At 41.3% G+C, this 26,270-nt stretch overlaps 2 protein-coding genes across 4 annotated transcripts in view; both read left to right on the forward strand.

Moving 5' to 3' along the window:
- The window catches only part of Jvl (javelin-like), a 90,103-nt gene that overhangs the window by 3,426 nt on the left and 60,407 nt on the right, over nt 1-26,270 (forward strand). The window lies entirely within an intron of this gene.
- Nucleotides 554-11,975, forward strand: LOC143360562 (uncharacterized). The gene is made up of 3 exons (XM_076799538.1): nt 554-902; nt 1,303-1,440; nt 10,416-11,975. The coding sequence occupies exons 1-3, from the start codon at nt 658-660 to the stop codon at nt 10,576-10,578; spliced, it is 546 nt and encodes a 181-aa protein (XP_076655653.1). The 5' UTR covers nt 554-657; the 3' UTR covers nt 10,579-11,975.

Below are 26,270 nucleotides of genomic sequence, written 5' to 3' on the forward strand. Positions count from 1 at the left end.
CTCGCAATTTGCTACGTTATTTATTTCGGCTCGGGGATCATGTTCAATCATTCGCTGGATAAGCCCCGCCCCCTCTTTGGGAATTTTTAACCCTTTGCAAAAACTAAATTTTTCTTCCGTCTTGGAATATTTTCATTTTATTGATACGAAACTGATCCGATTTCCACATATAATATCTAAATGTTTAGTAATCTGTTGAATACAAATTTTGTAATGTAACAAATACGTTGTAATATTTTTTGTAATTTCTTTGAAATAATGCCACAACAATTTCTAGTAGTGCTTCAGAGTCACCAGTCGAGTTCAAAGGGTTAATAGTTAGCTGAGCAAAAATTTGCACAGTGTTTCCTACAGTATAGAAAAATCTTTAGCTTGGGAGATTCGTTTTTTTGATAAGATAACAGTCTATTCTTCTGGAACAAGTAAACTGTGGATTATGTTTTAGAGAAAAATATAAAGTTTGGAAGATATACTGAGTGTACAGTATTTATCAATAATGATTTGCTTTGGTTGTTAATCGGATTTTGCTGGGAGGTAAAAATAAGCCCTGGGATACCTGGTTCTAATTTTACGGAGTTAGTTTATTTTTGCGCCGTCGCATCAAATAGAAAGTCTAAGAAGGTTCATCGATTCTCGAGTGCATAATGGCACGTATACATGCATACTGTTTACCGCGAATTACATAGGCCGGGTTTCCTTGCAGGTGAAGATCAGACTGCGAATCGCCTTATCCACGTCGCAACTTCTGCGGTATCCGGAACCGAGCCTGAAACGATTTCGAACTCCATGAACACGTCCGAAACAATGACGACCGAGGGACTTTTCATGAACGTTCTAACACGGACTGCTACAGTAACGAGAAGCGTTCTAGAATTCACTGGAGCCCTGTCGACTCTGTTAGGGTAAAATCGAGTCGATATGTGACGAGGCTAACGGCGAGACTTAGTATCTATTTTAATACTCGTCAACATAATAATCTTTTCAACACCAAACATCAACTGTTGAGAATTTCTCGGTAAATTGCTCAAAAGCAATTTCATTAGTAATTCAACTAATTTTCAGAATAGTGTAACAACTTGGACAGAAATTATTTTTTAAAAGGTTTTAAAGGTTTAAAAGGCTTAAAAGGCTTTTTAGTCGTTGAAAAGCTTATTAATAGGCTCCAAAATGCGATTATTTATTCTTATCATTTCCGTCTAAAGAGGGTCTATAATTTACTCTTACTCCCGAATTGCTTTTATTAAATTTTTAAGAGGTCCACGAACGTTCATTGAGATAGGTCACGGTAATTGATCCTTCTAGAACGCAGACGGAAAGATTTAGTGACGAAGATCCTCGGATCATCCCGTTCGTGTACATCCAGAGCGGAGATCGTCAGCAGTTTTATATCGAAGGCCCTGTAAACAGTGAAAGCGGATTTAATAGATCGAGTACAATAGGGTAAGCGTCTTGCAGTCTCGAGAACTGTACTACAATTTCATTCCAATCGCCATTTGATCAACCACCTGGCTGACAATCGGGCGACCTGTGCGGTCACAGGTGTTGGTAAACCTGAGATTCTCTAATCATAAATTATTCTGGAGATCCTGTTATCCGGCTAGACCTCGACTGTGGTGAATCGTTGAAAAAGTTCTGAATGAAACGAGACTCAAAGTGGTTGTTCGTTTTGCAATTTCAGTTTGGTAGGTTTAGCATTGTTCAAGACATTGTTCCGTTCGCAAGTTTTGCCGCGGCGGTAGGCGCAGCGTCCGATTCCGTTGCACGTGCGTCCTCAAAACTGATTACTCAACTTAATACTTGCGGTGAGTCGTTGCACGCGTACTGTTTTACTCGGCGAGCTCCGGCTTTCGCGCTCGTAGCACACTTCGTGCCCGCAACTCCGCGCAGAGGAGATATCGAATGTACAACTGCGTAGAGCCGCCGCGAACCAGTCCGAAGATTGCGGCGCATTGTGCCGGCTCCGTTCGATAAACCTACTCGCGCGCTAACCGCGCTAAAAAATCGCTAACGGTATCGTTACATTGCGGTTGCCGGTAACATTCGTCCGACGTCGAGAGACACTCTCGGTGACGACGCCGGAAACGGTTTCGGACGGTTGATCCTCTTCACCCTTATTATGGCGCGCGCGACACAGACCACTGAACTTCCGACGCGGATTGTTCGACCATGACCGGGGACCTTTCTTCTTCAGGAACGGAGCGAAAGCTCGCCGACGAGGCGATTAGGCTTGCCAGATTTTGGAAAGAACGATCTGTACCGTACCTCGGGGATCACACTGGTGTTACTTTGCGAGGGTTTATCTCGACTCCTGTGCAAGATATCCGAACGAATCAGAATGCAAATTGTAACCGCGTGTTAGGTTTACTTCGTGTATTTTTTTCAAAATTTTTACTTACTCGCGAAGGGTGCGAAAAAATATTTTATTTTTACATCTGAGTACTACTTTTTCTAAAGTTTCAGCTGGCAACTCCTAACTTTGCAAGGGTGTTTCTCGATGCCTATACGAGATATTTAAACAAATTAAAATGCAAATGATAAGCGCACGTTAGCTTTACTTCATGCATTTTTTCAAAATTTTTGCTTACTCGTGAAGGGTGGAAGAAAATAATTTATTTGGCATATGACGTCTATTCTTTCTGAAATCCTAGCTTGCAACCCCTAACTTTGCAAGGGTGTTTCCCGGCTCCTCTACAGGGTATCTAAACGAATCAAAATGGAAATAATAAGTGCACGTTAGCTTTATTTCACGTAATTTTTCCAAAATTGTAGGTCGCTTATTAAGACCCGGAGAAAATATTTTCGTGGGTCACGAGAAAAGGAACGAATTTTGTCTGACGCTGTGTGAACTCCTACGTGACCGTGTCAAGTACCACGGTACTGGGATCGATAAACATTTGTTATTCATCTTTATCAGAAGTTCGAGGAGACGTTGATAGTGAGGATTATCGGTATCAGCAAACAGCTGGTCAAGCTACGGGTGCTGATAAAACGTAGGAATGTTATTCCTGATAGGCTCGGTTTACATTTAGAAATTACAAACATTCAGCTCACTGTTGTATAAATATTATTCTTCACGCACAAATAAACCCCTGATCTGAAGTATATCGGGCGTTAAAACAATTACGAACATATCTAATAGTATTTAAATTCGCTTATGAATTAACCACTGAGGGCCACTTAAATGTTTCCGAATTTAATTTCGCCATAGAAATTTACAACATTCAACCCTCTAAATATCTTCATTGTGTTCAACGTGTGTACTTCCGTTTTGAATCACTGCTTTAATGCACGTTTGCGTTGCGTCCACTCGAAACGCAATGCTCACAATCAAGACAAATTAGTGTTTACACGTCCAACACTCCCTTCGTTGGAATTATCGAAGCTTTTGAAGGGTTTCCGTGTAGAAGCAAGGGCTACGACGTAGGGCAAGGTCTAGAAAATTGTTTCGGTGCATGAATCAGACACGGTGTCGCTGGAGATAGAATGACACCGGGTTCGAATGACACGGGAACAGTTTTAGGTTACCGTGGAAATATTTGCTGGTAGACAAAATATTTAATTAGACAAGAGGCTGACGTGGACACCCTCGACAGAGAACATTTTAAAACATAATAACACTTTTCCTTTTCATATCTAGCTGTTTTTTAATAATTAACACTAGGTTCACGGGACCCGCCAAAGTTGCGGGTTCTAATATTTTAAATTTAAGGTTATTAAGATTCTAAGGACGCATACGCGGGAAATTATTGAGCAAATCTATTTCTTTGGGTATATATTATTTTAAAAATGTTAAGTTCGCGGTTCGAACGGCGACTTTTGGGCCACCCTGTATTTTTTCGAAAACGTAATCGACGGGAGCACTGAATGAGCAGTGTGGAACAATTGCTGGTCACTCGACCAAAATGCAAAACGCGAAACCCTCGGCAGATACACGCGCGCAATAGAAAGGAGGGTATCCTTGGCAAAGTGAAATGATCGATCGTGGTCGTTTCGCTCGCGAAACGTTGCATCAATTCGGCTACCGTTTCACCGCGCCAAGAAGCCTAACCGTGCTCCCGCGAAACTCGCGTACACCCGTGCAACGCGCCGCGCGTTCGAACGGTTACAAATCGCGTGGCCGTTTTTCGCAACCGATCGAATGGACCGCGAAGTGTGCGGTAAAAATGCCGGTCCCGCAATTAACGCGTTTCCGACTGCAATAAGGAAGCGGGAGCGCCGATAACCGCTCCTCGTAAGAACATAAATACACTATGGTCGTCTAGCAGAGCACAGTAAAGCCACGACGAACCCTTTCGAAGACGCAGGAAGGAGGAAATCATGCTCGCGAGAAATAACAGTGTGTGTCTCTCGAACTTTCTCGGTGGTTGCTGGAAAAATCATTGGAAATCGCCGAGCACGTTTCCGCGCGCAATATTTTTCTTTTCTCGTTAAAGGTTTCTACGATCCATTTCCTCCGAATATACCGAAGAAAGCAATTAGAATGCGCGGTCATCGCCGCTCTTTTCACCTCGGATTAACGCGAGCCGGCTCGTTATAGTTATTTTTCCGTCGAAACTCCCGGGGCCGCCAGCTGACACTGGCAATTCCAATGGCTATTACTGTTAGACACTTTTTCCGCGATTCGAGTGATTATGGCGACTCCGAAATAAATGTACTGTTACTTGCAAAATTTAGCGCGGCTTGGAGGATTGATAGCGTTATTTGCAAAATTATCGCCTATAATTGAACTCGCTGGGTTTTGTAGACTGTGTCAATTACACTCGTTTTTGTGGGAGACGATGTACCTTTACGGAATTATGATTCTTGCCTTGACATGTGTCTGATAGTCTCGGATCGTTATCTGTGTAGCAAATGCGTTGATATAATATATATGTATCATTCCGATAATTTCAATTCAGCGATTTGGAAGATTCTGGAATTTTTAAAAGATCGATTTCGCAGTCAAAAATTCGGAAAAATTCACAGTCGCGTGTGCTGTTGGCTGGAATCTTCAGGAATTTTTTCGTAATTATTCTTTCAGCAGAACGAGAGAAGTCGAGCATAATTCATTAAATCCTGGTCTCCTTGTAAAGCTACCCTTGTGGTAGGGGTACCGGACGGCCCTAACGGACGGTACGAGGAGAGATCAATTTGATTTCGGGTCACATTTGACCCCGGTATCCGGCTATACCCTGAGCATTATTGTATCGAGCGGTGATCGACGGTTATCCGCGTTTCTGATAATTCCGCGATTTCGCATGTTGCAATTCGCAACGGTTCGCGACCGATCAGCAACTTCCATCGGCGTTAGGTCTGGGTTTATTATATTCAGGGGGTCGAGTGTAACTGAACAAGTTCTGCTCGTAACGCGAGGTGCTGGGACTTTCACGAGTGTGCGTCTTGCTCACTGGATCGTACGGAGATCCTATTTGATTACAGGCCTGCGTTCTACCGAGCAGTGGTTACGTCTGATCGTGACTCATTCGTTTCGTACGAACACGCGTGTATGCGGGCACGTTTGTATCTATCGATCACCTCATTTGAGAAAGTGGAGGTGAGGTAATGCACATTGAAATATAAATTTCATCTGTTATTTATAGCGTTCTTTGTCTATACCGAGAGAGGAATGCCCATTGTGTCTGACACGAAAGACGACTCCATATATAGGATGCGGCGGATCTTCAACCGCGATTGTTTACAATTGTTTATTCTCCAGTTTTGTTCGGATGCCCTCTCAGCCTCCTATTTCAGCCGTCCAATTTGTTTATGAACATCTTTTTTTCAACCCTTAAGGGAGCATTCCGGTTCCTGGGCCATTTTTACATGAACTTTTAGGAATTTTTTCCTGATAGACTGCTGAACCTTCTGCATTAGGATTTTGCACACATATTTATTGGTATTTGAGGTACATGTGTGATTTTTTTCGAGTAAAAATAATCAAAATCACACGAGTTATATATTTTTCTATGGAGTACTGTAAAAATGGTAAAATAAACGTTTCGATTAAAAAGAATCAGAGATGACCTCGAAATTTCGACGAAAGCGATAGACACAAACCGAATAATTACACCAGATTTATAATGACACCGGATTTATAATGACACAGAACACGATGTAATTACTCGTGTAAGACTGGCGCGAGCTCAGCCTTTCAAATTCAAAAATTATTTATTTTTGGTTTTCCACGAATCAAACTTGTACCATCGCGTTCGTCTCGTTTCTCCAATGAGAATGACACCAAACACGGTACAGTTACGATCACAATTACTTCCGTAACAGGCGAAGTTAAGAATACGTGCACCTCTACCGTAAATGTCAAGTCCGAAACTTTGATCCCTTGTTACGCAAGCGATGATCGCAATTGTATCGTGTTTGGTGTCATTTTAATCGGGGAAAGGAGACGAATACGACGATCAAAGTTTCATTGACGAAAAGTCAAAAATAAGGAATTTTTGAATTTGGAAGACCGAGCTGCCACGCACCCTCCTTCTTTACCAATTTCTATCATTCTCTACATTCGACGCGCTACAAATGTAGCGCCTGCTCTACAACTGTCGCTGGGCAGATCCGAAGTTACGACAGTTACCGAGAGAAAACCGTAGCTGATCTCCCGAGGAAAAGATATTCTCTTTCTTCCCACGTTCCGACGAAATCCTAAAATCCTCCTCGGGCGTGTTCGGCGTAACCAGAAATTTCATCTGATCTTGCACAACGGCATAATTCCCGGCGCAAGAGCCTCGGGAATGACGGATTTGATGGAACGATGCCGGGCAACGTTGGCGAAAAAAAAGTGTGCACTTTCTCCGTTGGTTATGTGGACAGAAATTCGAGCAAACGGGGAGAAATTTCTCTTGTTAGCCCGAACCTGCGGTTACGCGACCGGGTCGCGGAGAGCTCCTCTCCTTCCGTCCACCTACTTCCTGTTACCGAGATTCCACGGTTCTAATGAAAGCGCGAGGCCGCGAGGAGGAGGAGGGGTAGAAGGTGAAGAGGGGCGGAATAACTTTGACGATTTGTCAGGTAGGCAGGTGCATCCTGGCACGGAATATGGATTCGGCGAGTTCGGTCGATTCTCTGGTACAGTTATAGAGGATAGGCGCGAAAGGGTATTGTAGTCTGGTCGTTGCGGGCAACCGTGGCGTGCCGGCGGTGAGGTTCGCAAAATTTCCATTATACTAAGCACGGCGAGGAACAGCGGCGACCGCGCGCGCTGACGCTGTCTCGTGATTCCGCGAGGCTCAATTAAGTCCGCGAAGAATTTTACGAACTGCAACGAGGTCGAAACGAAACCCGGGACCAGTCACGAGCGTACAGGAAAAGAACCACGACGATACGGGGAGAGCTTTAATGGAAAATTAGATTATCAAGACGCCAGTGCGCGCGCGCGCGCGCGCTCGCTCTGCTTGCTCCTGAACTTGCTGATACCATCGCAACCACGTTTCGACGGGCGAACTTTCTACGGGAGGATTGATTTATGCGATGCGATTCCTTTGGACGTTATCCTTGTCGTTTTCTGCTATTTTTCTTCTTTTTTTTTAAGGCTGTTTGAACTGTTTTCTCGTTGGTCGAAGGGATAAGTAGGATCCGAGAAGTATTTCAACGCAGCGTTTACTCGATATATGTCCAAAACACGAGTCTGGCCAGGACATATATCGGCCAGGAGATACTGAGATTCGAGGAGATTCCAGGAGATTCGTTGACCTAGAGGCCTCAGTTCATGGTCCCTCATGGAGTATACCCCGCGGCAGTGGGGATTGTTCAGGGACTTTTATCGACTAGGCTTTTGGAACATACATAAACACTGCACTCGAAAAATTTACTAAACTCTGATAATTTTATTAAAATACAACGAATTCTCGATATCTGTCGCCGAGCTCTCGATGATAAATGTCGCGGAATTATCCTCACTACCGCGGGGTAGTGATTGAGAGACCTAGTGTAAGGTCGCGTGGATCAAAGAATAGTATCTCCTAGCCGACACATGTCCGTACCTAGATTCCGTGGTTTGGACATATATCGAGTAACCATTATAAATGATTAAACGAATTTGTTTGTCGGCGAGGTAACTAACACGAATGGCGAGTTAACCAATAGGTTAATCACGACAGTGGCTGGCAAACAACGTTTTTTGGACTGATCACTTGGGAAAGAGTTTGTCCGCAGTCATCATGCTGCCTCGTCACACAAGAGATATCAATCATGACAGTAGAGAACGGTACGCCAGCTCGTAAATGAATATTCATGCGAATGGACGTTAACGTGAAATGGCAAGAGCCTATTTCTCTGATGAAGATGAAACGAAGAAGCTACCTTCTAGGGAGCTTGTCGTTGACCTTGAACGCCTCGGATAATAGTGCTTGACCAAACATAGCGCTGGCAGAGTAGTGCTTGGAAAAGGCACGTGGCTTTGCTATTTCTCTTCCGATAACGATACAATTTTGTTGATATAAATGGGTTCGTCGTATTAACAAATGACACGGTAAAAGTGTGTTAACGGTGTCGGATAGAACAATCAATTTTTCCGGGTATCGATCATTCCGCGTGGAAACTCGATTGATAAATTACGCAAATGAATCACTTGCGCCGAACATTAATCCGAGGCATAGTTAATCAACCGTTAATCGAAACTTAGGCAAACGTGGCATAATTGCAAAGGCGTTCTACCATTATTCCCACCTGGCGATCGATCATAAATTCAAACGCACACGTCCACGTACCTCGAGACACGCGATACGAGATTTCCAAGGCGCATCACCTGTGATAGAACTGCGAAAAAATGTTAGTACCATAAAATGAATCACGCGGCAATAACAGCGTCAATGTCGCCGCCATTGTTGCGACCTTTCCGCCAAATCGTGGCAAATAATATTCACTCAAATATATTTTTAAACACCTTCAGCTTAGCACGGACGCGAACATAATTTTCAATTCTATGGCATCAATTCCGTATTAATTTAAAGCACCTTGTCGACACTAAAATTTAAAATATAAAGTCGATCCAAAAAGTGTGTAAATAGTTTGTTCGTTGAACACTTTGTCAACTCAGAAACGTCAGAAATCCCATGAAATCAAATAATATTTAACGAAATAAAAATTAAACCCTACCAAATTTTCACTTTGGAGATCCTGGTAAAATTTGTTAAACACCGTACCTGTAATTGAACACGAGAATGTGGTCGCTAATGACCTTGATGTTAATGGAACAAATTCCTTACACTGAGCATTAGCACAAGAATTCAGTATAATTCGTGATGCAAAATTTTTTAAACGAGGTATCTTAGAATCTTTCATTTCACCATCTCTGGAAGCCACTATGATAGTTAACACGCGCATCTCCCACGCTGCGAGCATTAAAGGCTTAATTCCCCATTAGGACTCCCGCATAGAATTTTCAAGCAGGATTACCATTCAATTCAGTCTCGCGAGGATGTTGTGCAGGGGGCTTAGGCGTGTCTGGGCATAAGGAATTTTTCTTTAAATTTTTATCACACGGGTCGCCGGCGTATGGTTTCTTTAGTGGGATGCGTAAACACACTATGGCGTCTACGAGAGCCGCGGTCACGCACGGTTTTATACTCGTCGCTTTGGAAAGTAAAAGTTCTCGTCCTGCGAGCCTTTTCCCTGCGATGTGTGTGGGCACATGCATCCCCGCCGTCAACGTCTTCTTCTTCATCATCGGCCCGTTGAATCGTTATCTCCGACGGTGATCTCCTTCTCGTGGAAATGCCCACACTTTCTCGTTCGACGATAGCGAACTATTGTGCTCGGATTCTGAGTCCGTTTGTTGGAAAATATCAACGGCACGTGTTGGTTTTACATAATTGGTGAAACAACTACTCTAATGCCTAAATACCTGTGAAAAATTCGGGACCGCAATCTTACTAACATAGTGTACAGGCAAAAAAAGTGGTGACACTCTTTTGTTTTCGATTATTTTTCTGCGGAACTTTTACCAACGCGTTCGCCATCTTTTTCCGATTAAAACGATGCCAAGCACGATATAGTTGGGATTGTATTTAACTGTTTTATACGTGATATGGTGGAACCTCTGTTATCCGAACTCGTCGTTGAAACACGCATTGCATAGCTGCAGTGCTAGATTGAATCTTTACTAATTTTGTACGATGAATCGATGAATTGTTTTAGATTAAATTGTTTCACATCTTTGGAAAATGGAGAGTACAATGGTCGGTTCGGATAATCGAGGTTCTGCCAAATTGGCAATTTAACGAGCAAGCGTGCTCCGAATTATGTCGTGTTTGGACTCGTTTTAATCAGGAGAAGGTCACGGGTATGTCGGCAATGGTTTTATAAAAAAAAAAGAGTTAACAATAAAAAAGTATTGTCATTAAATTAATATTGTCTTCGTTTAGATGTTCTTAGAATAATTGTGAAAAATTGCTGTACAGATTGTAATGAGAGTTTTTTGAAATTAGGAGCGAAATTAGCAGCATATCCGAAAGCGAGCCGTCGTCAACGCAAACGCGAAGCCGAAGAGTAGGACAAGACCCACTCCCCCCGCTGCTTTTTGATATGTCGTGGATTATGACAACACGCAAACCGCTTTTTCGACTGGATGACGAACCGTCGATATATTAGTCACCATAAATCTACGACCCCTAACCGCATGTCGCTCCAGTCTGACAGGTTGTGCTTAATTGTATCAATAAATAATTGCTCACAGGACGTTAGAAATTAAAATGTACTAATCTGAAATGTTCGAACAGACAATTATATAGTACGTTCATTAAGAAACCAATAGTCAAGGTACCTTTATATTGAACAAATATTTCACATTGCTAATTAGTCCGTTGCAGGAAAATTCCAATGTTCAAGCTATATTTATAATTTAATTTAGTTTCGCAGCATAGTCTGGTGATCAAATAAACCACGCTGTACTCTAAGATGAAATAAATATTTGTTACGCAACGTACCATCCGGTATATCGATATAATTAAGCAATTTGATACTTAATTTGTTATTCGCTTCAGCATTTTCTCTCGTGTCTCGTAAGCTACGCGTACCACGCAATCCTGCACAGAAGAAGTGCTGCATAATAGATCAAATTACAAAATCGCCGGAGTGTAAAAATACCAAGGAAAAATAATTTCTATTTAACGCACAGTTCACTTTGACGCGAAACGCTCGCAGTGAAATTTCATTAGAGGACGCCACATTAAACGATGATGCGATTTCAAATAATTAATTAATCAAAGGTGCTTCCATTAGAAATTATTAAATAAATTTCTCGAACGTATTGCTATAAAAATTACAAGAAAAATCGAAACAAATTCAGTCGTGTAATTTTTATAAAACAACCTCTACCATATTTTATGCTCGGTTACGATCACTATTAAATCATCCTTTCCGAGTCATTAGCATCGGGAACGCAGTAACATTCGAACCAGACGAAAACGAAGATGTTGCATCAGTATACTTCGACGACTTCGGCGAGTGGCATAATTACACCGCCATTACGACACGGTCGTGAGTAAGTTCGCGACGATCATTATTTTCTTATATTTCATATTATGCGATCTGGGTTGTCGGTATTGTATAACACGGAAATCGACCCGGGAAATTAATATTCTGAATGAAAATACATCGTTTTTTCACACGGCGAAAACGCAGGCCTGGATTCCCATGATTCCGATGCTAATCCGACAGCGTTAGAAACCTACGTCTTCAAGATCTGATTATAATGGGCGATTTTTCAAATTTTTATGGCCGCGCTCGGAAAGTGATGCTTTGTTCGATTTTCTACGGGAAGTTGTAAAATCCGTAACATTATATGCGTGAGAGAGATATTAATGAGAACTATGAGATTAGAAATTAAGGAAAACCAATTGCTGCTGTTTGGTGCAGTTAATTTTTAATTGGGCCAGTTAGGTCCTTAATTATTGCTCTTGGCATCCGAGCTCCAATTTCACTTGGAGAGTTGTTCATTTGTTACAGGGAAACACGTATTCTTCCCCTTGTATAAGAGGTATTAAATCAATTCACTTAATGATTTATAATGGAAGCATCATTATGATTTCAATAATTATAAAATAAAAAATGCGAAACTAGTCATGGTGGGTGACTTTAAGGAGTTCGATCGCGGTTATGGCAGTCCCAATCTCAAAATCCTTTTAACTTCGATGACAAGAGACTGTTCGTACTTGAAATTGTTCTCAAATTGAAACTCAGATTTCGAAATTTCGTTTTCCGGCACGTGGCGCACCGTTAAAAATACGAGACAACATATGCAGCTTATAAACATGTTTGAGCAGATCCACGAAGTACTGTTACCACTAAACTGGTTCGATGCGCATGGCTATAATTAATTCGTGGTAAGCGGGATGCTTGTGTTAGCAACGTGAGCAGGAACATGCGAGCGGAAGTTACTTTTCAGCAGGAAGAAGACTTAAGAAAGAAGATGCGCGTCATCTTAATGAGTAGCGGCGAGCTATATACGGGCAAACAAGAAAAAAATGCCTTTCACACTATTGAACCATCTTCTAACAATACGTTACGTCTTTCTGGAAAACAGGAAGCAGCAGTAAATCTGAAAAAAACGTGTGATATTAAAATCTGATGTGCTCGATGAACGTATTCATGGACGAGTTGTCTTCTGGAATTTTATAATTAATTTCTTTGGTAATGCACTGCGGATTTTATGAGTAAAGTGCAAAACACAAAAATGCGAAGACAAAGGAAAAAGACGAGACGACATTTTTGGCTTATTAAATTTTTTAATATTCGTATTTTAATTTTTATTTAATTGTTGTTAAAGCATCCTCTGTATTTTCAACTTTTATTTGCATCTTTTAACAGCACCGTAAGATCTCTGTAAATATTGATTAGAACGTTCTTCTTCGTTTCTGCGCGAGCATTTTTGCGGTATTAGTCACATGCAACATTTGATGGGCGTTTTAAGGTTTCTCTATGGTTCGCCATCGCTGGTTACCGAAGAAAAGGCATCCATGCAATTAGCGATGCCCTACTCGTTATCATCGCGAAGACGCGCTTTTAATAGCGCATTGTTTCTTCATGAATCGCGCCGGTAAAACGGAATTTGCCACGCATAAATTCCGCGAACAACAGATTTTCTAATTTATGCTAATTTCGTAATTATCCACCGGGTTGATGTATCCTAAACATCGGTTTTACTGCCGCGCTTTTCCCCCGAGAATTTACTTTCTTGTACAATAATGTTTAATATCTGATTCGTGACCACTGGCTTGTTTTTCTTCTTTTTCTTTCTTATTTTGTTTAGCGATAGCGCGTTCAAGAAACCCATAATGCAATGCAACCGCAGTTTTACATGCGGCCTTGCCCGCGGGGGCGTGGCTTCGTCCCGCAGGGGCGTGGCTTCGGTGCCCGCACGGGCAGACGCTCAACAACTCTGATCTACAGAAACAATTAAATTCGTAAATTTTCAAGAAAAATCTTCAGTTTTTGCTCCACTATTTAATGCAGAAATATTTTTTAAAAAATAGTTTGGGGAAGCAAAAATAGAGGTTGGTCAACACTAAAAGTGTAACAAATATCACCGAAATTGTTTTAATAATGAGATGCAATGCACGCAGAATTCCGGAGCTCCTGAAATTATTTTACCATAAAATTGTCCACATGTTTTTGCATTTCCTGGAAGATAGATTAGCGATCGTCGAAGCTGATTCAACAGAGGAGAGAATATTGAATAATTACGAGCGCAGGGGAGTCGTTACCGTGGTATTCAGGCGCAGCACCATTTTCCAAGAAACTATGACTCAGGTTCCCATAAGGAAAAAAAAAATATGTTCAATGTAAACGATGCAATAAACCCGCTTATACCCATTGTCAGAACTGTTAAAAAGCGTTAGTCGAACGTGTCCCACTTTCGGGCTGCGACTGGATGGATGTTCGTACGATACCATACACAGGTATTAGAAAGCGTGTTACGCGATTATGAACCTTTGTTTATCTCCCATTATTCAACCAATACTGAGCGATGACTGCGATAATTCAATTTTCTCCGTGCGCCTTTCCGCGAGCCGTTTGCGCAATGACCATTTATGGGTACGTCTCAATCATGGCTAGCATAAACCTCAACTTCGACACCTACGGATTTTTCGTTTTCTTCGTGTGAAAACACGTTTATGGAAAATTGAATAAATTTTATTTCTGTAGCATCTGTTCTAATAAAAGTGAAAATAATTTTCATAACTTCTTTTCATATTTAACAGTTAATTTTAGTACTTTGCAAGTGCAGAGAAATCAAATTGTTTAAAAATGTAGGTATTGTTCCTCGTTCGTGAATAGGTAAAATTGCGAATAGTAATCGTTTGATCAAACATTGGATACTAGAAGCAAAGGTTCAAATTCAATGAACAGGTGGAAAATCAATGATTTAAATTCTCTCTTAGAACTGATGCTGCGCGAATGCTATAATCCGGTAACAGCACGCAGCAAATAATTATTCATGATATACAATCATCCTGATATACAAATCGAGACAAGTTGATACTCGAACGGGAACTGTGTGAAGTAACACGTAAGAGGATTAATAGAAACAAGTGTGAAATTCACACTGCATAAACGTGCACATGTACTTACAATAAAGATCATTGTGTTCCTGTGAAACTTACGTAATAATATTTCGTAAATTAATGCCGACTTCGTGAGTCCGTCAATTTGTTTCTTGTAAAATTTATTATTTCCTGTAATATCACAATTACACGCCTTCAACTAGGGATTTATCTTCGGTTATTCTATTGAGAAATACTTCGGAAGTTTTCTAAAATTGAATGACTAAATATTTATGCGAGGATTAAATCTCGAATTGATAACATTTTTCCGTGAACATATTTGCGACACTATTCTGATTTATACGAGTCCAAACACGACACAATTGGGATCATATTTGTTTGTTTAATTCACGGATCAGTGGAACCTCGATTATCCGAACCGACGATAGGGTTCAAACAAAACCCATATCACTTCCTTTTCACATAGTTTAAAATCTTATTGATAGGCTTCCGATCGGTGAAATATTAAAACTGTATTATCCACAAACTGCAGCGATGAGTTCGGATAATCGAGGTTCTACTATATCGCGTACTAAACGAGCAAAAATGGTTCAAACTGTATCGTGTTGGGTATCATTTTAATCGGAAAAACGTCACGAATGTACTGGTAAATGTTACAGAAAAGAATCATTAAGAACACAAAAGTTTTTAACAAAAATCGCTGTTTTTAGTAGCCTCTGTACACGATATAAGTGATTTCGGTGTAAAAATTTTCACGTAAATCGAGGCTTGAAATTAGTAGAATCTTTCTAGGCAATAGTTCGCCAGTCAAAGAGTTGATTAGCAAGTTCGTCCGGTTTCGCGACGAAGAAAGAAGCTCGTTCGCCTCGCGTGTGTCGCAAAAATCCGTCGGCGCGAATTAACGCGCTGTGTTTGCGCTGGACAGTACAAAATAGCGACTCGACGAGGCCCGGCGAAGACAATGGCGGAACAGGCTTCGAGCCGGGGACTGCGAGTCGTTTTGAATATCGTACACCCGCGAAACGCGCGCCAAGTTTCGCCGTATTAACGGCGAGTTATCGTCGAACCGATGTTGCATTCAAACTCGGACAACGGGAGGCGCGAACTATGACAATGCACGCCTACGTCCGACTCCGGCTCTGAAGCTTTGAAAACCATCGGGCAACCTTGGAGAGTCCGTACTTTCAGTTTACTGCCCCGGCTAACAGCTTCGAATCATCGTCTATTCAAATCCTTTAAGGACACAAGCGAGGAACCCGGCTCGAATTTGCCTCTCGGTATTTGCATTTCGATTATTGTTTGCACTTTCAGAGGACGCCTTTCGAATCGTCGCGTCTGGCGGCGTTAAAAACCGCGCGGAGACAGCGCACGCGCGTAAAATTATCGCGAGAGTGCAAAATTATCGTACCAGTTATTAGAAATTAGTCAACTCTGCGAGTTCTAGGCCTATGCCCGAGTCATTTCTGACCCCCACGCCGATACTGGCACAGTTTTATTCCGATATAAGGCGATCGGTCGGATTTTCTTAACACTAGGTTTACGGGACCCGTCAAAATGACGGGTTCTAATATTTTTAATTTACGATTAAAGAGATTGTGAAGATCCATCTACGTGGAATTACTCAACAAACTTATTTCCTTAGGTATATATTATTTAAAAAAAAGGCTGAAAACTTGGATAGACACATTCTTCTTATTTTTATAAAGTAATGTAAAATACTCACTTTTAATGCTCCGTAAATCTAGCGTTAAATAATAAAATCCCCACGGGTCACCAATGACTCCGGCATAGTACACGAAGGGTACACCTTCGCTTTCCCTGCACCCTTGCTACTAGAAAAAAGTAGTTTAAAATAAATACAATCGGAGCAAGTGAAAGTAGAGACTTCACTCTTTAAAATGAGCTTAGGTACGATTTCGTGTGTGTTGTGTTTCGGTTATTGTTCATTAATTTTCAATTAATTGTTCGGGGCGCACCACTTCTGTTTCACGTTTCTCCTAGTCGACCAAGTGTCTCGTTAGAGTAGACGGTGTGAAATCATTACTATTGATCGAATGTGTGAACTCATGGCAGTCCTAGATATTTCTCTCGGGGTTCTTGTAATAATTGCTCTAATGAGTCCGCACTTTCGACGCGATCATTTCGTTTAAAATGTAATTACAACCGCGTTAGAATCTGCACGCTCAATTTCACACGTCTCGCAAGATGCGTTGTATCTCCAATAATTTTGTGATCTGCTTTCCAATTCGTTATACGTGTATGTGTTAATCTATCATGTTCGTAGTATGTACGTTCTAATTTATTATACATTTCTATCCGTGTACGGTGCTGTTCTTATTTATTATTTGGACGCTACAAACATATGTACGCTGTGTAATATTTCTCGGCATAGGAGACTAGAAATTATGTGGCTGAATATTTATTACTCGAACACTTGCTTCCACTAATTTTTCAAATACGCTTCCACTCATTAATTTCGAAGTATTCTCGTAAAATGTAGCCAAAGAAATGCTAGATATTTGAGATTATTTATTGTTATAGCTCAGTTACTCTCTTAGAAGTTGGAGTTCATTTCTTTAACAAAATTTCCACAGTTTTATACCATCCCTTTTGGAAAAGCTACAAACAAATATTTCAGTAAAAAATTAATTTGTCGTCGGTGTCGTTTACGGTTTAAAGACGAGCTCAGTGTCTGCAATTTTCCCAATTTGCACTGCTGACATTTTAATTTATAATAATTGCCCGATGCACTCAAATAAATGCATCTAAACTCTGCGTAAAGCATATCCAATATTGTGAAAATTATTTTTACTGAAACTATTCTTTTGCAGTTGTTATAAGTTTAGAAACGAACGAGTTAGGATCACAAGAATTTCCAGAATGACCCAATGAATGTACGACTAATGCAGAATTGAATGATCTGTTAGCGTCCAGGCTGTGAAGGAGTCATTAAGGCGTTATCCCGCGGCAGGATCGTTCTTCGCATCGAAACAAAATCAACGATACAGAACCGAATGACGTCGAGCATTGGATAGGGTGCAGCCCGTTGCGTAGTTGTATGCATTGTTCGCACAGGAAACGAGTTGTTGGCATTGAAAACTGTTCACGTGTCACGCCGCGCCATGGTTCACGAGTGGAACTTCGCCTAAGGTCAGCCGAGTTCGTTTCGCCGGCAATGATCTCGAGCCTTTTGTCTCGCACCTTTGAAAACACGTACAAGTTTAATCGCGCTCGAATTACGATCTACAACCACCACCGCCACCACCGTGATCGATAAATCGTCCAACACGCGAGACCCGTTTCTCATAAAACTCTTCTCGCGAGCGCGGAGTCGCGTAAATCGTCGCGAGCATGTTTGTACAGGTGTTTTTCGGTAACCTAAGCTTCGCTCGGGGAACTTTAAATAGCAAGACCATGTTTCAAAGCGGTCCCCTTGTTAATGCTTGGTGCATCCACCTTGGCTCGAAATAGCGCTCCTGATATTTAATAACAAATAACGCGTTGAGTGCTCCACAAATTTCGCGTACAAGTTGCAACCATTTCATTTATGGGACCGTTCGATTAATGAGTGACAACGGTTTAATTAACATTGGGTTCACGGACCACTAAAAATTACCATTCTGGATCATTTTATAAAAATAACAGCAATTTATCTAGTCGAAAGTTTTAGCAATTGCTTCTTATGCACCTAAAGAAACAAATTGAATAATTTCTCTTGGATGCGTCTTTACAATCTCGGTGATTGTAAATTAAAAATAGTAAAGCTAGTGTTAATAACACGTTGAGCGCTGCACGAATTTTGTAATTGCGAACTCACCCTTGAAGCAACCCTTTAAAAATTATATTCAAAATAAAGGGTGCGCCAGTTGCACGCACAATGGCGTCTCGATTCCGGCCACAAATGGTCGTTCCAATGACCAACATCAGCGCCGACTTTCGACAGACTTCGCTCCGGGGTCCCTGCAACGATCATGCTCGCCGCACGAATGCAAAACGCAATCGTAGAGTCATTGCGGGCACGAAATTGACAGTGCAGAGCCGTCGATTATTTTTGCATCAGCCTGGACACATAGTGGCAGTAACTCTCGCTTCGATTAGTTTACTTTCCGTCGGGAGATAAGCCCCGGCACAATTTGCGAGCAACTCTGAAATCCTCTGTCGTTCTAGCCGTGTCGGAACTAGTTTCGCCACGTTATTAGACAAGAGTAAATAAACTCGGTGGCGATAAATATGAATAATCTGGGTTACCGGGGAAGAAAGTTCCGTTGCCTTGTGCAACAGGAAAAGTAGACATCCTGTCCCGGGGACCAACCCTTCGACACACATTTGGTTTGCTTGACGAGGAGGACGACGACGAGTGTGTGCACCGTGAACACGCGCGCGCTACATAGTGTGTTTATTGGTGGAAGACTAGGAGGTTTCACCGGCACTTTCAGCGGTTCACGGTTTGCATTTCACTGGTGAAACTCAGCGCCGAGACCGATCCGCCGACCGCTGTCCAAAGAATCGCTACCGAGACATTTCGCTTTCCATCATCTTCGGGCTTTGTCCTTGGCCATGGACGCGTCTCCGTCGCAACGCATCTTCTCCCTGTTTCTGGAGTCTAGACACGCGCTCGTGCGACCGAACCTTTTACTTTTCCCGTTAGTCCCACGCCCCACCCCCCACCGCGAGAGAATTCGTGTCAAACTTCGCCTAATCGCTACCCCGATAATTACCACTTTCGCGTTTCTTCTCGGTTCCGCGGTGGCGTGCTCTCTGTTGACCCCGAAACGGACCTTCTAAATGGACTTCAAGGTGCGACAACTCTGTCACGGAGATTGAACAAGCCTAACCTGACCGTGGAGTTGACCTTGAAGTGGACCTGCAAACCAGAATGTGTCAACTTAAAAATTGTCCTAACATCAGACATCTCTATAAGAACAGATAGAGAAAGCAAAAGTTTTACTCCGAACAAGACCTACAAAGTATCAAGTTTTTTTATAAAATTGTTATCAACATATGCGTGACACTTTTCCGATTAAAATGATACCAAACACGACGCACTTCGGATCATGCATGGCTGCGTAATCCACGATACAATAGAACCTCGATTATCCGAACCGATGATGACTGAATTCCCCATTACCCAAATTATGTCGTGTTTGGTATCGATTTAATCAGAACAATGTCAGGAATGTGTTGGTGAAAGTTTGATCGAAAAATCCTTAGCAATAAAAAAAGTATCGTCGTGTTAGATTGTTATTGTCCCTCGATTGTTATTGTCGTCGAAGTTTTATTAATATTTACTAAGTGCCCAGTTTGTTCAGGCTTCAGCGCGAAAATCAAGCGAACGAGAACGCGTAATGTAAAATATCAATTAGCGTTCGCCTAACTGAAACCATCGGCACCCGCTATCAACACTAAATCAGGTGAAACGACGCGGTGCTCGAAAGTAGAAATTGAATCGCACACGGGCCAGCATTCTATTGCTTGAATGTCTACGCAAACTCATTAGGGTAGCGCGTTGCGAAATTCATTTTTCGAAAGTGTGCTAGCCATCAGCTGTCATTAAACGATGACTGACGATTCAATAGACGGAAGTCTATTGCGAGATTAACGAACCGACGCATTAGCGTTTTTCTTTTTTCGGCCGAGTTCAACATTTTCAACCTGGTCATCTTTCTGTAATCACCGACAACGACGAGACTGTGTACACGGTTCCGTTACGGGGAGCTATCCTGGTCTATAATTTCAGCAACAATCAATTTCTTTTATTCTGTTTCCTTAAACGATGCCTTCGAAAACGTCTCTGCAAAATGATTTACTGTAATTCATGAAAATAACCAAGTAGTCGCTAATGATTGTTGCGATGTTAAAGCAAAAAGAAAAATAAATACCGCAGTTAAGACTGTTCAATGGGAACTATATATACTTTCGGCTGAACTTTACTTTCTCGGTCCAAAAATTTCACACCTTTTTTTATACAATCCTGTACATTATGACCAGAAAATTCCAAAAATGCAAGTTTTAATGTGAGGAATTCACTCGTTCAAAAGTTATACGCGTGTGAAGTTGAGCGATTTTAAGCGTTTGTGACAGGTGAAATCCTCGTATTAAAACTTCGATTTTTGGCGTTTTCTTGTCAAGATCTGCAGGATTGTATAAAAAAAATGCAAAATTTTTGGTCCCAGAAGGTGAATTTTAACCATACTCGTTTCGTATGATAGGAAAACTAAGTGCGTTTAAACTTTTGAGTCTGGCGGTATTGTGAAGAGCAAATTCGATTTGGTTTCGTCTCTGAACGATCGCTCGAGTGTTCCGAAGGCATCGGTGAATCGAAATCTCGTACGGTAATTAAAAGGCTCTCAATCGAAATAATAGAGGCCTGAAGGGGTTGTCGAGGAGACCTGGTTTTTCTATTAGTGCATTAAAACTTGTGGGACGTTCGAGAGAGAGTGCTATTATGGTGCGAATGCACGTGCGCGGAACGAAATTAAATCGTGAATGTGCACACGCGTAACAATAGAAATTCTGAGCGAAGCCTGTCAGCTCTGGTCATTATTCTGTCTTTTTCTGATAGAGCACTGCATTCGGCAATGGCATGCAATGCATCTCGTATTGTTACCTAATTTCTCAATTAACCATCGACATTGAAAGAAGGACCGAGCGTGTTTACATCACGCAACGTTCTTAGCCAAAATGGTCGACTTTCGCATTTTTTAGTAACGAAACGGCGCGGTCGATTTATTTCAAATTTTGCACGTGTGTGGAGCATGCTATTAAGTGTGCATGCCATTTTTTTAAAATTGCTCTCGTGAACAATTCCGTTTTTATTAATTTTATTGAAAACACGCAGTTTGAATTCTTCGAAAATGAATATTTGGAGCAAACGGGAAAGTTAAAGTTAAATTATTGCATTCGTGAGGAATAAATTGAGAAGAATTTTATATGGAAATATGGCAAAAAAGGAATCGTCAGCTTTCACTATTTCCGCCGAATCGGTGTAGCAAGAATTTTTAAGAAGACCTTTCGAGGACATAGAAAATTAGTGCCCACAGAACGGAACATTAAATTCTGTTCTAGACATCTGCGGTTTCTGCACTTTCTCGCTTACCGAGACATCGAATAGCAACATGAAAACCTATCAATATTTGACATACTTCCGGACGCAAAAATGCCGAACCACAATTCTTTGACGAGAGATCGCCGAACCAGTCGGAAAACAGGTTGCAGAAGAAACTGCTTAACGTTTCGCGGTTTTGTGTACATCTTCGAATCGCTTGTTCAATTTTTACGTGCAGAAATTTACCTTCTCCGCGAGCATAATCAGCCTTGATAATCAGGTGGTTGGTCGAGGAAAATTGTTCGTATTCAGCCTGCTACAACTTCGTGAGAAAAAATCGTACGACACAATAATCAGTCTCACTTTGAACTGCTTCTACTTTCACTCCATTAGATTGTTACATTTTCCAAGACGATGTTGAACATTCGTACGCAATTTTTCCTTAATTGTTTCACCGATTTCGACTATTGTGAAGACGTCTCAGTTTTCAGGGTCTCACGTCTCAGGGTCATTGTACCGAGGATACTGCAATCTTGAAATCTGCGGTGGTTAGACCCGCGAAACAATTTTTTTAACTTCCTTATTTCGAAATAAAAGGCGTCGTTTTATGTCGGAATAAAATTGTACATATTGTCGATCGCTCGAGCTGATGTCCGCCGCGACGGGTCACGAATGACCCCGGCATAGGAGGGTCAAATGAGAGGAACAGGAAATAAAAGAAGATCTTTAAAAATAGTCTTGCACTGTTTTTGAATTGTTAAAATTGCCGAGGAAACGATTCAATTTCTGTTCGGTTCTTGTTTTTTGGAATTGATGCAGGAAATGTTTCCTTTCCTTAACGATCCCATAATCGAGGACAGTTCGTCAGGGATGCATTATTTGGTCCACGAATTCGGGCCGCAGACATCGTAGAAACGAATTTAGCCCGCGGACATTTTCATCTGGTTAAAAGGCTATTTCTATCGGACAAAACACCGCGAATTTGCACCTCAGCTCGGCAGGTCATCATAACGCGTGCACCTTACGGCTGCATCATTTTGTTCTCATAAAATTCTGTAACAAAATCGAAAAGAAACATTCGTTTACAAATTCTGTAGATTCTGTAATTTTTTGATGATATCTTTATTGTGCATTCAGAAATTAAGTTTCAAATCACAGGCTCTTCAGACGCGAAAGATGCGTGAAGCTTTTCTGCAGAATTGGCTAATGCCTCGCGAAAATCAAAATGAAAAGTCTTTTCTGTGTTTCGCAGTTGCGCGAAAATCACTGGAATTCTGTTAGACTGGCATGGATACGAGCTAGAGCAAATAAATGGTTAGCCGGAAGTCGTATTCGAGAAATGAATGACCTACCAATGAGTGAGATTAACGTGATTCATACTCTCGTTTCGCAATTTCTTATCTAACATTATGGAAACATTGGAATTTACGTGATAACGATGGAAACACTTCTTGGGCCTCTTTGTGCTCGAGGGTAAGCAATAAAAGGCATGCAACTGCAAATTTTGCAACACCAGCAATTCAATGCAAGAAAATTAAACACAGTCAATTAAAGAACTATTATAATTTATCAAAAAAATTAATATTTCTAACATTTCTCAAATTTCCACGTAATGTATTTGTAAATTATCTTCGTTAGTTTTCAAAAAATTCTAAAAGCTAGAAAGTTTTAAAAAGGCGATTTTTAATAGCTATTTTTCCAGTAAATTATTGCAGTTTGTTTTAATTTTAAATTTAGTCTGAATATCTTCTTCCCACAATTCTAATAAATCGAAAGTAAAATAGTGAAAAAAGAAATAAATAAGTCTACAGTTTTTCGTGACAAGCATTTTTGCCATAAATAAAATTGGAAGTCCGAAAATATCGACGCAAGTACTTACTGCCACAGTGGCGCCGACGATACGTTGAATAATTCAATGCAACGTTACACAACAGTGTAAATAATTGAGGCAATCTTATCCGACGTACTGATTAACGTCGATACACGCCGAGAAATCTGAAATTGTTCATGGCGGTATGAAATTTTCAGCCCGACTAAAGCCGTTTGAATTTTTTCGGATTCCGGGCTGGTATTCCACGCCCCGTTGAACGTCCTTGATTTCATTTCGCAGTCAATTCGATAGGAAAAAGCGTAATTTTTATCGATAACCTTCGCTCGGAGTCTCACTGACTCACTATCCGGTTCTCCTGGCTACCTGTCGAATCAAATGTCAGATCGTTTTTACCTTCGACCAGCGCGGCTCGAGGCGAGGACAGAAATAGTTTCGTATACTGAAACATCTTGCTGAATTTTTGCATGCACTCGGCCGAGGAATTCGCGGAAAGCATCCGCGCGGCATGCTCGAATCATTTCCGAAATTATAATCGAATGATACCGTGTCTATTACTTGTTCCGTGGATTCCAAAGAATTGGAAAAGTCCGGCCAGCTCTTGCAAATATAATGCAAAAATTGTAAGTATGAAAAATGCACAAACGATTCTGCGGCTATACTTATTCCGTGCATTCCAAAGAGTTGGAAAAGTGCAGCCACCTGTTGCAGATATAATGCGAACAATTTTAAGTATGAAAAATGAAGGAATGATTGGATAGATTAAAATAATATTATAACAGAATATTTTAATAGTAAATATTACAGGATGTCCCAAAATGTTGTACTTCCTTGAAAAGAGTGATTCCTAAGGTCATTTGAAGTAACTTTTTCCTTTGCGGAAATGTTCTCCGCCGCTTCGTTAAGGAGTTATTAACGAAAAACGCGGACCAATGGGGGCGCGGCAATAGCGGACCGATTGCGGCTCGGCCAATGACAACGCCACGCTCAGCGGGACTTACGGCTGAGCTGCAATGGGTCCCCCGTTGCCGCGTCCTGATTGGTCCGTGTTTTTCTTTAATAACTCGTTAACGAAGCCCCGGAGAACGTTTCCGCAAAGGAAAAAGTTTCTTTAAATCACCTCAGGAATCACCCCTTTCAAGGAAGTAAATTTTTGGGACACCCTGTATATCGAAACTATCGAAACAAATTTTCTAGAAATAGTTTATAGGTATACATTTACGAGGTCTCCTACTGTCTCAACATTGAACTGCAAATTTTATAAAACCGGAATTGTTCGTGAGATCAGATTTACACACATGTGTAAAATTTAGAACTAATTGACCGTACCATTTTGTTAATAAAAAATGCCACAGATTATTTTGATCGAGAAAAAAGAAAATTTCTGCTTAATCCTCGACCACTTCTCCATTGTTAAAGTAAACAAATTAGGGAACAATATTGGATTAACTGTTATCGAATTGTATACATATTCTGGTGTGTTTTTTGCGTTCGTAAAAATTCGCAATACAAATCTGACTCACAGGAAACAACAGAGCTAAGCGACTGCTATTGTGTTTTCTTATCGTTTTCGAGTTGCTCGTGCGCCAATTTTCAAAGAAATCTCCCAGTCATTAATGGCCGTGTTCCCTTGTTTGGCGATTATGCGATGGCATACACGATATCTTTCGCGAACGCCTAATCTGCATCGGTAATACGGAAGTGCGAAGGCGTAACCCCTTTGGTGGTGTTGCGAAACTGGTTTTCGCTCGGCAAGATCAAGGTTCTCGATCGATCGATTGCTGGGATTTCGAGGTTGCTCAGCAGACGCGAATCTACTCTGCTCCCTCTAATTGCAATTGTCATTGTTCGATTGTTCCGACTTCTCCGGACACTCCTTATAGCTCGAGCTTTTGTTTAAAATGTTTCGGTAACTGAATTTTAAAACTGGATTCAAATTTTCTTTCTTGACAATTCGTGGTACACTTTTAATTGTGACCTTTTGTTGCTGAAATGTATAAATTAATTCAATACCCGTTATGCATAAAATAATTTAATTGTGCATTGTATGCGAGTGGAGAATTTGCTGTTCTTTAAAATTGAATGTCAAAAGAAATAAGACCTTTATGGCCATTAAATGGCACTAAGGGGCAACTTTATTTGTCAAAAAGAAATCTGCCAACAGACTCGATATTCAATACACAATATTACACACAAAAATGTCTCAATAAAATTGAGTGCAAAAGACTTCTCGTATCCTTGTGGAGAGTCCTGGCCATTAAATGGCACTAATGGCATTAATTGGTACAAAATGGCACTAAGGCGCAATTTTATTTGTTGAAAACGAAATCCAACGACCCAGCCCGAACGCTTTCATGTTAAAAAAGTGACCAAACAGCGAGGGTCTCGCTCGAAAAGACGGCCATTTTCGGAGTCGAAAACCGTTTCGAAGGACGCGGTTTCCTGTTGTCGCCCGTATCGGACGATCTATCCCCGCCGGGCTTCGTTCCGGCGACACTTGCGTAACCGGTGTAAATAATAAGTATCATTCGAGAGCCCGTATATGCATTATGCAAATGGCGAGGTGGCACAGGGTTCAGTGGTCGCCGATTTAATTGCACGGAAAGAAATCCAGCTCGGTTCCACGCGACCCCGCGCAGACGGAGGTCGTGGACGAAGATAGAGCAGCGAGCGAACTATGATAATGTATGCCAGTCAGGTATCACGGACTCGGTCTGCGCAGGTATAGCGGAGGTATAGCAAGCTTCCCGGCAACGCCCGCTAGGTTCTCCGGTCATGTGTCTCGCGCGTTTCAAATGATTCACGAGAGTCCGAAATTGTATTCTTTCTGAATTATTTCCTGACGCGCATAAATTTCGTTTCGGTTCGGTGGACGCACGGTCCGAATGCGCATGTATTGACCAAC

Source organism: Halictus rubicundus, chromosome 13 (genome assembly GCF_050948215.1).
Source record: "Halictus rubicundus isolate RS-2024b chromosome 13, iyHalRubi1_principal, whole genome shotgun sequence".
NCBI classification, from domain to species: Eukaryota; Metazoa; Arthropoda; class Insecta; order Hymenoptera; family Halictidae; genus Halictus; species Halictus rubicundus.